The following is a 14,658-nucleotide window of genomic DNA, read 5'->3' on the forward strand; positions in this document are numbered from 1 at the left end:
CCCTTCGCCAAGCTGTTCCAGTGCAGCTACAACACTGACAACTACCCGGCTATGTGGAAAATTGCCCAGCATACAAAAAACAGGACAAATCCAACCCAGCCAGTTACCACCCCATCAGGCTCCTCTCAATCATCAGTAAAGTGATGTCTTCAACAGTGCTATCAAGCGGCACTTGCTTAGCAATGACCTGCTCACTGATGCTCAGTTTGGGTTCCACCAGGGTCACTCAGCTTCTGATCTCATTACAGCCTTGGTTCAAACATGGACAAAACAGCTAAACTCCAGAGGTGAGGTGAGAGTGACTGCCCTTGACATCAAGGAAGCATTTGACTGAGTGTGGCATCAAGGCACCCTAACAAAGCTGGAGTCAATGGGAATCAGGGGGAAGACTGTCCACTGGTTGCGGTCATACTGAGCACATAGGAAGATGGTTGTTGTTGGAGGTCAATCATCTCAGCCCCAGGACATCACTGCAGGAGTTCCTCAGGGTAGTATCCTAGGCCCAAACATCTTCAGCGATTTCATCAATGACCTTCCTTCCATCATAAGGTCAGAAGTGGGGATGTTTGCTGATGATTGCACAATGTTCAGCACCATTCATGACTCCTCAGATACTGAAGCAGTCCATGTCCAAATGCAGCAAGACCTGGACAGTATCCAGGCTTAGGCTGACAAGTGGCAAGTGACATTCGCGCCACACAAGTGCCCGGCAATGACCATCTCCAACAATAGAGAATCTAACTATCACCCCTTGGCATTCAATGGCATTACCATCGCTGGATCCCCCAATGTCAGCATCCTGGGGGTTACCTCTGACCAGAAACTGAACTGGACTAGCCATATAAATACTGTGACTACAAGAGCAGGTCAGAGGCTAGGAATCCTGTGACGAGTAACTCACCTCCTGACTCCCCAAATCCTGTCCACCATCTACAAGACACAAGTCAGGAGTGTGATGGAATGCTCTCCACTTTCCTGGATGAGTGCAGCTCCAACAACATTCAAGAAGATCGACACCATCCAGGACAAAGCAGCCACTTGATTGGCAACCCATCCACAAACATTCACTCCCTCCATCACCGATGCACAGTAGCAGCAAGGTGTACCATTTACATGATGCACTGCAGGAACTCACCAAGACTCTTCAGACAGCACTTTCCAAACCCATGACTGGAAGGACAAGGGAAGCATACCCATAGGAACACCACCACCTGGAAGTTCCCCTCCAAGCCACGCACATGACTTTGAAATATGTCATCATTCTTTCACTATCGCTGGGTCAAAATGGTAGAACTCCCTCCCTAACAGCACTGTGGATGTACCTACACCACATGAACTGCAGCGGTTCAAGAAGGAAACTAACCACCACCTTCTCAAGGGGCAATTAAGGATGGGCAATAAATGCTGGCCTAGCCAGCGACACCCACATGCCACGAATGGATATAAAAAAAGGATTGATTCCTGAGATGATTTTCCTCTGAAGAGTTATTGTCCAGAATTTTCCTGTCAGTGATTTGGGGGCGGGGCCTGCTCGCCGACGGGAAAATGACGCGGAATGACGTTGGGAGGAACCCCCGATGTCATCCCGGTCCCTTTAAATTTTTAGGAAGGCGGGCAGACAGCGAAATCAGCTGTCCGCCCGCCGACCTGTCAATGGCCAATTGAGGCCATTGATGGGCTAATTAAGATCATTAAAGACCCTACCCGTCCAACCTTAAGGCTGGCGGGCAGGCCAGGAGTCCCAGTGGGCTCCTGATTATACATGAAACCTCATCCACTGGCGGGATGAGGTTTCATGTCCGTTTTTATAAAGTTTATGTCGTTTTTATTAACATGTCCCATCTCGTGTGACATTGTCACATGAGGGGGACATGTTAATAATATTTTTATTTTTCTATTTTTTAACTTTTGTGCACTGTCACTAATCTCCCTGATATAGCACTTAGTTTCAGGGAGCAGTGCACTTTGACAGCTGGGGATTCCCTCCCCCCCCGCACAGGAAGGCCACTGGGCGGGCCAATTAGGCCCGCCCACTCAAAATGGCGGCGGGCCCTGTTTCGGCGGCGGCGGTTGGCTCTCCGCCTGCCCCCGAGCCGGTGGGGCCCGCATGCCCACCAAGGGCAAAATTCTGCCCATTGAGTTGACAAGGCCTAGATTGCCTAAAGTTTAGAAGAATGAGAGGTGACCTCTTTGAAACATATAAAATTCTTCAGGGGCTTGACAGGCCAGATGCTGGGAGGATGTTCCCACTGGCTGGAGAAACTGAAACTTGGGATCACCATCTCAGAATAAGAGGCATGCCATTTCAGGCCAAGATGAGGAGAAATTCTTTACTGAAAAGGGTTGTGAATCTTTGGAATTTTCTAGTGCAGAGGGCTGTGCATGTTTAGTCATTGAGTATATTCAAATCAGAAATCAATAGATCTTTAGGTACTAAGGGAACCAAGGGATATTAGAAGATCAACCATGATCTTACTGAATGGCGGAGCAGGCTTGAAGGATCAAATGGTTTACTTCAGATCCTATTTCTTATGTTCTGTTGCTAGAAAAACGCATGGAGCTCCATTCCCCTTCACACCTTGATTATAAATACAAGCAGTGCTTTAGGATCCAGCAGTTAGCTACCTGTAAATTAGGCATGCAGAACTTGTGTTTTTCCAAGGGTTGTAATGTCCTCATTGGGTAAGAACGAATGTTTTTTGCAAATTTTATTAATGTCATGCAATTTAATGCATTATCAGAATTCAAGTATCAAGAATTTACCATATCGATACTGTAAGTATTAGTATTATTGCACAATGCATTAGTTTAGAGGTTGCATTGTGTACTGGAGATGGTGAAGTGATGAGTCCTGTTAATTATTTGCTGGGTCATCCTTCATTGTTCTCTGTAACTTGCACCCATCTCTACCCAATTGGGCAGGCCACAATGTAACTTTGTAATTGACTACCACAAGATTCACATGAGCAACTCAAATCGACTTTCCATTCTTCTCCAGAGGGAACCTTTTACCTTCTCCTTGTCCAGAAGGAGCACTTTACTTCCACAAACTCTTCTCTATGAACAGTGTCTCATCTCTACTCAATGCTATCTCTAGGCTGAGCACTTAACTTCTGTTTAAATTCTTCTCTATAGGGAGCACTTCATCTCCATTGAACTGTTCTAGAGGGAGCATTTTACCTCTGTTCAATTCTTTTTCTGTTTTGAAAACTTTACCTCAGACCATTTCTCTTTTGGAGGGAATCTCTCACTTCTCCTATTTTATTTACTGAGCTGACTAAAACTGAAACTCAGATAGAAACCTGGGCCCTTCATTCCATGATTGGGGCCACTTGTGATTCTCTAAAAGAGCACATTACTTCGAATTGTCAAACATTCTGCTTTTCTCCAAACCCTCTTTGTTTCCCCGCAGGGATTTTTCAGCATAGTCATTTCTCCCTCCCACAAAGAGAGTATTTCCATCAGGGACATTCTTGGTGGTCTCCATGCTTTTTCTATTTATATAGAATAAAATGCAGTTGTACAAATGTTGGAACAAATTGCATGGTCAAGACCCAAGTAAAGGATGCTTCTAAAAGAAAGAATGTTTGAAAAGGGTTGCAGCAATCATGTGCGCCCAAATCGGTCTGATGGTTAGCTATTAATAAGCAAAGATGAAAGGGGACCATGTTGCTGCTGCTTCTTCCTGGCTTCAAAAGAGCTCCCTCTGCTGCACAAGTTGATACTCCTGCTTCTTACATTTGAAGTTCTGGACAGAGATGCCGAACTGTCTTTGAGAAATGATTGTGACATGTTCCTACAGTGATTTTGCAACTCCTTTTTTTGTAAATGAAAATTTTAATCTAATCAAATTGAAGCATTTTTAGAATAATTATTGAATAAATTGACAGACATAAACCCATACAAAGAGTCCATTGTTATAAAAACAGCAGAAACAAAAGTACAATTTTCAGAGTAGGGTTGCAGGCAAAATGCTAATAGTTAATGAGTGGGATGAATAATTATGCCACAACAAACAGATGAATTCAGAATCAAACCCAGTTCTCCCAAAGCCGAGACACTTTAATTGGAGAAATTTTGTGTGATTATCATATCTAAGGGATCAGTCTGAATCAATTTCCCCCTATTCTCTAGGAGCAGTTATAAAATAAGTGATGCTGCTTAATTATCAATAAACTAGATTTTACCCTGGGTCTCTTCAAGTAAGTTCTACTCATATAGCAGAACATATGTACTGGAATTCCTGGATGGAAATCAGAATGCCTATAGTGGTGCTATCAATCACTGATTGTGTTTTGACACAAAGGAGGACACATTTGGTTCAGACAACTATAGAATTACTAGTGTAACATCTCTAACTGATAAAATAATGGAAACCAATCTAAGGAGGAGAATCTAGATGGGTTAATAAGAAACAGCAAGCATGGATTTAGAAAAGCTTCTTTGACTAACCTTCACTTATTCAATGATGCTACAAATAAGGCATGTTGTGGAACTCCCTACAATATATTTTATTAAGGGCAGAATTTTGCCCTTGTCAGATGGCCTCGACGGGGTAGGGCGGGAGCGGTGGGGAAGCCGACCGTCGCCCGCAATCGGGGCCGGACCACCAATTAAGGCCCCCCAGCGTGAAACATGTGCTTCAGCGCTGCCTGTGTGGGGGTGGGCGAGTGTGAAAGTTCGCGCATGCTCGCGTACAGCAACAGGCCCCTGAGGCACAGAGCTGCCTCAAGGAGATGAAGATACAAAAAATTAAAAATAAAGCATTTTAAGATGTTACAAACATGTCCCCTCATGTGACTCTGTCACGTGAGCAGGGACATGTTAGAAATTAATATGAAAATTTAAATTTCTTTTCAATGATGGATCGAAAACTCACCCCGCCTGTGGATGAAGTACTGCAAAAAATGCAAAGCACACTTGGCCGCCAGAAATTTAATTCAATTGGATTATTAATGGCCTTAATAGGCCTTTTAATTGTCGGCAGGTGCTGCTGACTCAAGCGCGCGCCCGCCGACAGAAATATCGCGTGTCATTTTACGCTCATTCGGGTCAGGCGTATGCCCACCTGGTGAGAGGAAAATTCTGTCCTAAGACTTTTAGAAAGGCTCTGACAAGGGATCCCAGATTAAAGAGTTTCAATAAAGTAAAAACCATTGGTAATCGGTAAATCGGTAAAAAATAGAAAACAAATGAGAGGTGTTGCATAAGACTGTGGGAGTCCTGCAGGGACTGGTGTTTGAACCTCTGCTATTTCGAATATACAGAACCAAATATAAGCTTGCTAACTTTGCAGGTGGAGAGTAATATAGGCAGGGGACGATTTTAACAATTCACAGTGATAACATTACTGAATGGCCTCTAACTTCCGAGCTCCGGGGTGCTGTAAATCGAGGTACCTCAAAGATCCGCTGGGGAACCTCCCTGCGGGAAATCCCCGGGTAACGATTGCACAGCAATTGCCCAGAAAGTTTCAGCTTCTGTTGGGCCATTGCTCTGCAATGGAACCATCAAAAAGTACGATATAAATTGCAAACTTTGGACGATTCTGACTGTGTTACAGTAATAGTTACACAGGAAATGTTGGAATAGTTAAAGCCATTTTAAACTTGTGGGTAACTATAGTACTGACACCCCCCTGATCCCCCACGGGACTCCCCCCACTCCCCACGGACCACCTGCTAAATTCCAACACCCTCCCGAATATCACAGAGTCACAGAATTGTTACAGTGTAGAAGGAGGCCATTTGGCCCATCATGTCTGCACTAGTTCTCTGAGCTTTTTAACTTAGTGCCCATCTCCTGTCTTTTCCCTGTAACCCTGCACATTGTTTCTATTTAAATAATCATCCAATGCCCTCTTGAATGCCTCAATTGAACCTGCCTCCACCACACATCCAGGCAACGCATTCCAAACCCTACCTACTCGCTGTGTGGAAAAGTTTCTTCTCACCTAGCATTTGCTTCTTTTGCAAAACACTTTAAAACTGTGCCCTCTGGTTCTCGATCCATTTATGAGTGGGAACAGTTTCTCCCTATCTACTCTGTCCAGGCCCCTCTTGATTTTGAAAACTTCTTTCAAGTCTCCTCTTAGCCTTCTCCCCTCCAAGGAAAACAGTTCCATCTTCTCCAATCTTCCCAATCTTTCCTCATGTTTGAAGTGTCTCATCTTTGGAACCATTCTCGTAAACCTCTTCTGTTCTCTCTCCAGTGTGTTCACATCCTTCCTGTAGTGTGGTGCCCAGAACTGTAAACAATACTCCAGCTGAGGTCTAACCAGTGTCTTATATAAGTTCATCATAACCTCCCTCCTCTTGTGCTCTATGACCCTATTAATGAAGCCTAGAATACTGTATGCTTTAGAAAGCTCTCTCTACCTGTCCTGCCACCTTTAATGACTTATGTACATATGCACCCATGTCTCTCTGCTCTTGCACACCCTTTAGAATAGTATCCTTTATTTTATACGGTCTCTCTAAAGTTTATCACCTCACACTTCTCCGCATTGAACTTCATCTGCCACCTATCTGCTGACTCCACCAATGTGTCAATGTCCTTTTGAAGTTCTACCCTGTCCTCTTCACAGTTTACAATTCTCCCAAGTTTTGTGTCATCCGCAAAATTTGAAATCGCCCCCTGCACACCAGGATCTAGATCTTATGTATCAGGAAAAGCAAGGGTCCCAATAGAAACCCCTGGGGAACTCCACTACAAACCTTCTTCCAGCCTGAAAAATTCCCATTAAGCATTACTCTCTGTTTCCTATCCCTCAGCCAATTTTGTATCCACTTTACTACTGTCCCTTTTATTTCATGACCTATAACTTTCCTCACAAGTCTATTGTGTGGCATCATATCGAACGCCTTTTGGAAGTCCATATAGACTCATCAATGGCCTTGCCTTCATCAGCCATCTCTGCTACCTCTTCAAAAAACTCCCCAGGCTATTCCCCAAACCCCCACGGGACTCCTCCCACTCCCCCAGCTTGCTATAGGACCCCCCGGGACTATGCCCCACCCCCGCCACCAACCACCCACACCCCTCAACTACTCACCCCGACCCCCTCATGGGACTCCCCCCACTCCACCGACCTCCCTTGGGATCCCCCTAACTATCCTCATGAACTCAATGGGAGCCCCCCCGACTGCCCTCCCCTCCCCTTAACCATCCTCCCCAACAAAGCACCCCCCCACTGACCACCCCCACTGACCACCCAATGCCGCACCCCCCAGCTCCCCCCCACACTGACCACCATTGGACTGGAGGCAAAAAAAGACAAAAAGACACCAGTGGGAAAGACTAGGGGCAGAATTTTTCGGTTGGCATGCGGGCACGCACCTGACCCGATTGGACTTGAAATCATGTGAGATGATGTCGGGCGAGCGTGATATTTCTGTTGTTGGGCGTACACGTGTTGGAAGCGCGCCCGCCGACCATTAAGAAGGCAATTAAAGTTGTTAATGTTCCAATTGTCCCTGATTTATCGTGGTCCGTCCAACCTTACAGTTGGCGGATGATGAATCTGCCAGGCAGATTTGCATTTTTGATGAAACCTCATCCAAGGGCGGGATGAGGTTTCTGCTATTAAATTTAAAAACAATAAAAATGTATGGACAGAATTTTCATCGTGTACATGTTCAGTTGAAGCATGGGCGTTTTTTCCCGGATTTCAAAAACTTTATTTATTGGTTTTGAAGTCTTCAGCTCCCTGAGGCAGCTCTCTGCCTTCAGGGAGCGTTCAATCAGCGCTTGCCCACGCCCATGCCCACGCTTATGTCAGCAACTGCCCTCCTCCCGCCCCCCAGCCTGGCAGTGCTGAGCATTTCAGCGGCACTTCACACTGGCTTGTCGTTAATTGGCCAGCCAGCGTGAAATCACGGTTGGGTGGCCGATCGCGGTTGGCGGTCTGTCCCCCAGCCGCTCCTGGGCCTGCCGATCACACCCGCATGCCCGCCTAAAGACCCTGCCCTGGAGGTTCAAAAAGCTTGGAAGCTTAGTGCAGTAATTGTGTACCAGTTATGCTATCTAGTGATTGCTTTTGTCATTGGAAATAAGACTAGTAGCTCAATTCGGAGCCTGATATTACCTTGATGATGGTGCGCTGATACTTTCGTTTTTCAAAACAACACATCAAGTGAAGCAGTGATCTTGAGGTCATCAGCAATTTAAGGTTGGTGTAAGCCCTAAGGGTACAAGATCTATTTAGGGGCAGAATCTGAGAAGCTGTAGCTTCTAGATTGTAGAGAACACAACGTCTGCTTACTGGGAACCCAGGGCGAAAGGCTCATTAAAATATCCTAAACTTAGATCCCAAGAAGTATATAAATTATTAACAGGTCTAGTAAGGTGAACCCAGAATATTACTTCAAGGTAAGTCAGGCTGGTCGCACTAGAGGATGTAAATTGAAATGAATAAATGAGAAATTTAAGTCATATTGAGAACAAAAAACTCTGAATTCAAACAGCGCTAAAACATTTAGAATGATCTTCCATGTAATGTATAAAAATCAAAGTCATTAGGGGCATTCACAGTCTAGCTGGATAAGGTAAGTACTGGAGGAGCAAACTTTAGTGGTCTGCATGCTCTTTTCCGATGCTTGAGTTTTTCTTATTTTTTTCATGTGTAATTTAGAGAACCCTTCAAGGTGTTTTATTGCGCCTACCTACTGAGGGCATTTTTCTCAATGATCTTACTTCCATGTTAGATCATTTCTAATTTTGAAAAGTACTGATCAATACAGTGTTTACACTGACTCAAAAATGTAGGCATTGGGCAGTTTCTTCTACCTTTGAACTGTGCTTGCTTTTGGTTGGAGAAGATCAAATGGGAGCTAAAATGCACAAGCTAAACATTAAAAATTTATGTCGGCACAACACGTGAAAACAGAGAAATGTTTGGGTGAGGGGAGACCATTTAATATAGTTTCCAATAAGATGATCATTTAGCAACTGTTGTTTTACTTTCCACTTTTGCTCTCAGCAGTACCCTGCACAGCTTCCCAGTGCAGCTCTGTATGAAGCCTGAATAATACACTGAATCAGGCATGCTGCTGATGCAGCTGTTTCCATTTTTTCTATTATTCATTTAAATGAAATATGCCATCTGCTGCTAAAAGATGATGATGGGAGAAACTAAAAAAATTGGTGAAAAAATAAGCAAACATGCGAGTTGTCAGCATTCTGTCAGCTTCCAATGTGCAACAGAAAGATGCACTATTGACAAGATTCACTTTGTGTTGCGTTAGCAAAATCAGTGGAGAAACCTCTAACGTCTGTTGTAATGATGGTGCTAATTTGTGTGCATTGTAGATATAGGAGAGGAAGTGGGGAGGCCTGCAGGAATACAACAGCCTTCTTTACTGAGAGATCGAGTCCCCGGATCAGCCACGAGGGATTGCCCTTACTGCGGGAAATCGTTCAGAACATCCCATCATCTGAAAGTTCACCTGCGAATACATACAGGTGTGTGTACATTTTTGAAACTCCATATAGATAACTTTTAAATTACATTTATGATACCTGTTTCTTGTGCTGATATAAGCATTGACAATCATTGATATTGGCAGGGTCAACATTTAAATCTTTGCCAGGTAGCTAATGTATCCATCAAATCTAACATATAGATCGCTATCGTTAACAATCATTAGGTTAGCCAATGGTAGTGACCAACCTCTAAAAGGTGACCATCAAGCTAGTGGCATTATATCACTCTAAGTTTTGGGGGCTCAAATTCAATAATTATGATGTGCAGAGCAATATGGAGTCCCAGCATTCCATCGGAGAGTAAGTTTCAGTAAGTTATGTAACAAATGCAATTGTTTTGCGTCTATATCACCATTGATTAGGCAAATGGAATACTTGGTCTTTAAGTAAAAAAATAAAATGTGTGAACACTCAGCAGGTCTGGCAGCAATTGTGGAGAGAGAAAGGTCCGAACCTTGTGATCAAAATTGGCTGTGGCACCTGTCACCAAAAAACATCTTTCTATTTTCCACATACAATTACAAATTGTGTCAGACTTAAATTTGATTTGAAATGGAACAAGGCTTCCAAAAAAAATCTATCCATTGATATACATCCATAATATATTAAAATCTATGTATTACACTTTCTGCCAACTTCATTCCATGATAAACTCCTTGGTTTGTCATTATAACGGAAACTGTCCATGTAAACTTATTCCACTGTAATTACATTTCCCTGCCAGTGATGGCACTTTATCACCATGGCCAGAATTTTGCACTCACCAACCTCCCGTGAGCTTTTAGGCTGCGGGGAAATAGGGTGCATGAAATTGCAGGAACAGATTCCCTCATGGGTGGGAAGGCATGGGGGGGCTGCCGCCTTCATTAGAGGCCCACATTTGACTGGGGTTGCATTCCGGACCCTCCCCCACCATACCACCACCCGCACCCCCCGGCCTATCCTCCTCCAATCCCGATTGTCCCCCTCGCCCACAAGGCCTTTCCTACCCTCCCCACCCTGGGACCCCTGACACTTACCTGGGCCGCTGGTTCCTGGGACTTAGTCTTGGGCAGCTCCATGCAGTTCCTCTTACAACCACTGCAGTGCTGTTGCTCAAGGGACTGGAGAATTGTCAGCCAATCAGATTAGCCGGCAATTCTTCAAGGCGGGACTTTCTCCCGAGTGAGGGGTGGAAGTGTCGCCTACTGCCAACCAAGCTAATTTGAGTGTAAAATGGCTGTGGGGCAGCCAGGGTCAGTGGGGATGTGTTCCCCACTGACTCTTTGGATAACAGGAGTGGGGGCTGAGCCCCCACCATTCTAAACATTCAGGCCCATATTTTAGAAGATCGTAGCTCCTTCACCTGTATTGTGAAAAAGCACCAATCTTTGTTTCTTGAATTGTTAGGATTTGCTACTTAGCTGCAAATAATGTCAAATCGATGTATTTGGGGGAGGGGATTTTATGGAGCCTGCAAGCACGGAAATCGTGGCATGCAGTGTGACTGACTTAGGTGGGAGCCAAAATTTCAACTTCCTGATGGCGGGTTAAGATGCAAAGATTAAGTCAGCTGTATGGTGTGGCATATCAGGCATCACGCCATCCTGTGGCAGGTTCCCAGTTGTGATATATTTGCATCCATGAATATTCATTAGGGTAAAACTTTTTAAATCACATCCCGCCCTCAAGTTAAAGTCAGCGGTGCATGAGAATCTCATGGCACCCAGTTCACATTCGTTTAAAGGTGGCAGTGCCACAGCCAGCTTTGTGCAATTGTGTCTGAGATCAGCGGTTTTCCTTTTGAACTCTGCAGCATAAGGGAGGGGAGAAGGAGAATGGCAGCTTGCATGGAGGCTCAGGACTAGCAAGCATGAGTGGTGATGGGGGAGGTATGGAGCAGGTGCATGAAGGAGTGGAAGAGGAATCCATGGAGGACAGAGGGTGGAGTCAGGAGCATGGAGGATTGGGAGACAAGGGCCTGGCATTGTGGGCGTGGTGGGAACCGTTAAGGTTAGAAAATAAGGAGCCGAAAGAGTGGTGTCAGTGCTGTCCAAATGTGATTCCATCTCAGGGTGTGAATGAAAGAAAAAAGGCCTTGCATTTCTATAGCATCTTTCACAGCTTCAAGACATCCCAAAGTGCTTTACAATCAATAGAGTACTTTTTTGAAGTGTAGTCACTGGTATGATGTAGGCCATGTAACAGCCAATTTGAGCACAGCTCTGTACTGAGAAAGGAAGGAAGAAAGAAAGTCTTGACCTGGAAAGATTCAGAGACAAAGGAGTTGAGGGTGTTGGTGACTTTCACCCCCACTGGGAAAGCATGACCACCGGTGGCAATGCACCCACCAGAGGTCCAGGATCATTGTGGGACCCCAGACCAAAGGTGAGTGAGAGCAGGATAGGAGTTGTGGGCGGGAGTTGTTGGGGTGTCAGGGATGTCAGATTGTCAGGTACAAGGGCAGGTGGGCGGCTTTTAGCGATCGCCTCCACACCCACTTCCTGGTGAAAGGTCCCTCAATTGGACACAGAGCGTCTGACTATGAGGGACCCTCCCGGGAGGTCGCTGGCAAACCTAACAGAGTTTGCTGGGCAGCCTTTGGGAAGTGCAGAAAAACTGTGCATCTCCCATTTAATCACTAAATTGTGATGTGCTCAGGATGTCAATTGGTTCATTAATGAGCGAATTGACACCCCACTGCTGGTGGCCAGGAATCCCATATCAGCCCCTTCTGCCCTCCGACTTAATTGGGGAGGTTTTGCCACTACCAGGAGAATGACATGGGGCCTCTCCCACGATTAATTAATTAAATAATGCCTAATTTCTGCTCCTATGCCTTATGGTCTTATGTCTTATTAAGCAGATTCATCCACCATGTTTCCCGCTGTGACGTGCTGCATTAAATCCAGCCCTATAGGCGGACTTTTACTGCTTTCCCAGTCCCTCTGAAGTCAATGGACTTTTGCTGCATTTTACACCCTCATCTCCTCCGTAACAGGGCCTTAAAATTCCACCCTATGTTTTTATTATTAGGAGTCGGTCAGCAGTAATCACTACCTATTGCAGATTTTTACAGGACAAGTGTAGCATTCAGGACTACTCGAAGCTGTCCTCAGCCAACTTCATTTTTATTTAATTTTGAATAGCCTTTCCTGCAAATGGCTGGAGTCTTCAGGATCCCAGCCGTGTCAAATAATGATAACTGAGCGGCTGATAACAGAGAGACTGATTTTTATTACAGGGCCAGATGTCCTTCTATTAGTGCTCTGCTGCTGCTGGTATTAATTTTTTCAGGCATTAAACACTTTGAACATTGCAGATGGCAAATTTAAATATTTAAATAAAGGCCTTAGTGCTCTAATTGTAAAAAATGTTGGGACACCCTATATTACCTCAACAAGTGCTGAAGCTCTATATCCACCCAGAAGAATATAGGGCTTGATGTTGTAAAATTAATTTTACCTCAGCAATTCCTGCCTCCTATCTCCATTGGCAGAGGAACCAGAACTGTGGACTTCTTAACATTTGCCAGCAACTCCACTCAATGTTGGCACGATTACTGCCAGATAAAACAGCAAAATCAGCTTTTATGAGGTGTTTACACTAGTGTGCAAGCCAAGAAAAGTGACACTTGCCCAAAGAGAATAAGCTTAGTTCAAATGGCAGTGAAAGCTGGGATTTGAACCCTGTCTCTCTATATAGGACCCCAATGCTTTGCTAATAAATCTAGGAACTGCTAGGTTTTGAAACATGATGCTTTGCATATGACATGCAGAAGCAAACTGTAGTTTCAATTAAACTCCAGCCAGTCTGCAGAAGTGTTGTCCATTTGTCGTACAATGCGTAACCTGGAGGCATTTAACTTGCAATTAACTTTGAATTTTCTTTTTGCCACCAACATTTTGTTTGTGTCATTACCAGCGTTACCAAATAAATAAAATCTTGCGTAATGTTTTATGAATGAAATGTATATTATGTCAAAAAGGTGACTGGAACCTTAACAAAATTATATCCTAGAAAATATTATTGACAATACCTGCTGACAATGTTTAAAGTGTGACAATCTCCCTTCACTAGTTAAAATCAGATATTAACTCACTTTAAAAAAATGGTTAATACATCTGCTAAAATAGTGGACAAAGGAATCCATTAACATCAGCCTTAACATCAGCAAAGGCTAATTACGGACTTATACAATTTACTTAACAATGCTTACAAGAGAGAAAAAATAATGTTTAGACACAATTAACAACTAAATTATTGAGCTGTGACATGAATGAATCTAAGAAGCTGATGAAGGGATTGAAATTTCCAAGTCCTCTTAGACTCCCAAAGATTCACAGTACTAACCAACTGGCAGAAGAGATGCAGATAGGAAGTATGAAGTATGTGTATGCTCTTACATGAGATAGGGACTCTCACTCTCTCTCTCTCTCTCTTTCCCCCACCCTCTCTATCTCTATATTTAATTTCCCTGGTTTTAGTTCAATATCAGAAAGTGTTTAGTGGAGTGGAGCAGTCCTGAGATCAATTTCAATTTGCCGAAAGGAAAAGAAATGAACTGAAAAGATATGTTAATATTAATTGCAGGAAGAAAATAGTTCATGTGGTGCTGATTCTCTGCTGCTGGATGTGACTTGGGGCTTTAGAAAAGCAGCATTTTGGTACATTTATAACACAGGTCAGCAAGGTAGGTAGTAGTGGTAGTGAAGGAGCACTTTATGAAGAGGGTTAAAAATTTCATGTGTAATCATTAAGCATCTACAAGGAGAGAGAATAGAAGATGTAATTAGTATTATGCATAGCCATTTTTATGTGGTGGGCTGTTAAATTTTTAAAAATGTAGTTTTATCAAACTTGATCTTAAGTGGGCTCTCATACATTAGCTCTATTAGCAGAATAATTAACATATTAATTTTATAGCCTCCCTGATTCTTTAGGGTGGCATGCTTTGTGTTTCATTAAGAATTTATTTTCTTTTTCTTTTATCTTTCACCAAACCATCATAAGAGAGTAACTGGTAATTTGCTGGACATGGGATCTTATTGTGCACATATTGGCAGCCACATTTGTTTATAAAACAACACTGACTATACTTCCAACCTGCAAAGCACTTGGGGATGTGAAAGACTGATCTATGTAGTTCACTCAGTAATTTTTTTATTTCCTAAACGTTCCCACCCCCACCGCCAC

General features: G+C 43.7%; 1 protein-coding gene across 7 annotated transcripts in view; it reads left to right on the forward strand.

The window, feature by feature from the left end:
* znf536 (zinc finger protein 536) overlaps nt 1–14,658 on the forward strand; it is a 559,031-nt gene that overhangs the window by 386,632 nt on the left and 157,741 nt on the right. For all 7 annotated transcript variants that reach the window (XM_078544382.1, XM_078544384.1, XM_078544387.1 and 4 more), the window contains one exon: nt 9,310–9,462. In XM_078544382.1, coding sequence (XP_078400508.1) covers nt 9,310–9,462 — 153 coding nt within the window. The remainder of the gene's footprint in view (nt 1–9,309; nt 9,463–14,658) is intronic.

Source organism: Cetorhinus maximus, chromosome 6 (genome assembly GCF_964194155.1).
Source record: "Cetorhinus maximus chromosome 6, sCetMax3.hap1.1, whole genome shotgun sequence".
Lineage (NCBI taxonomy): Eukaryota > Metazoa > Chordata > Chondrichthyes > Lamniformes > Cetorhinidae > Cetorhinus > Cetorhinus maximus.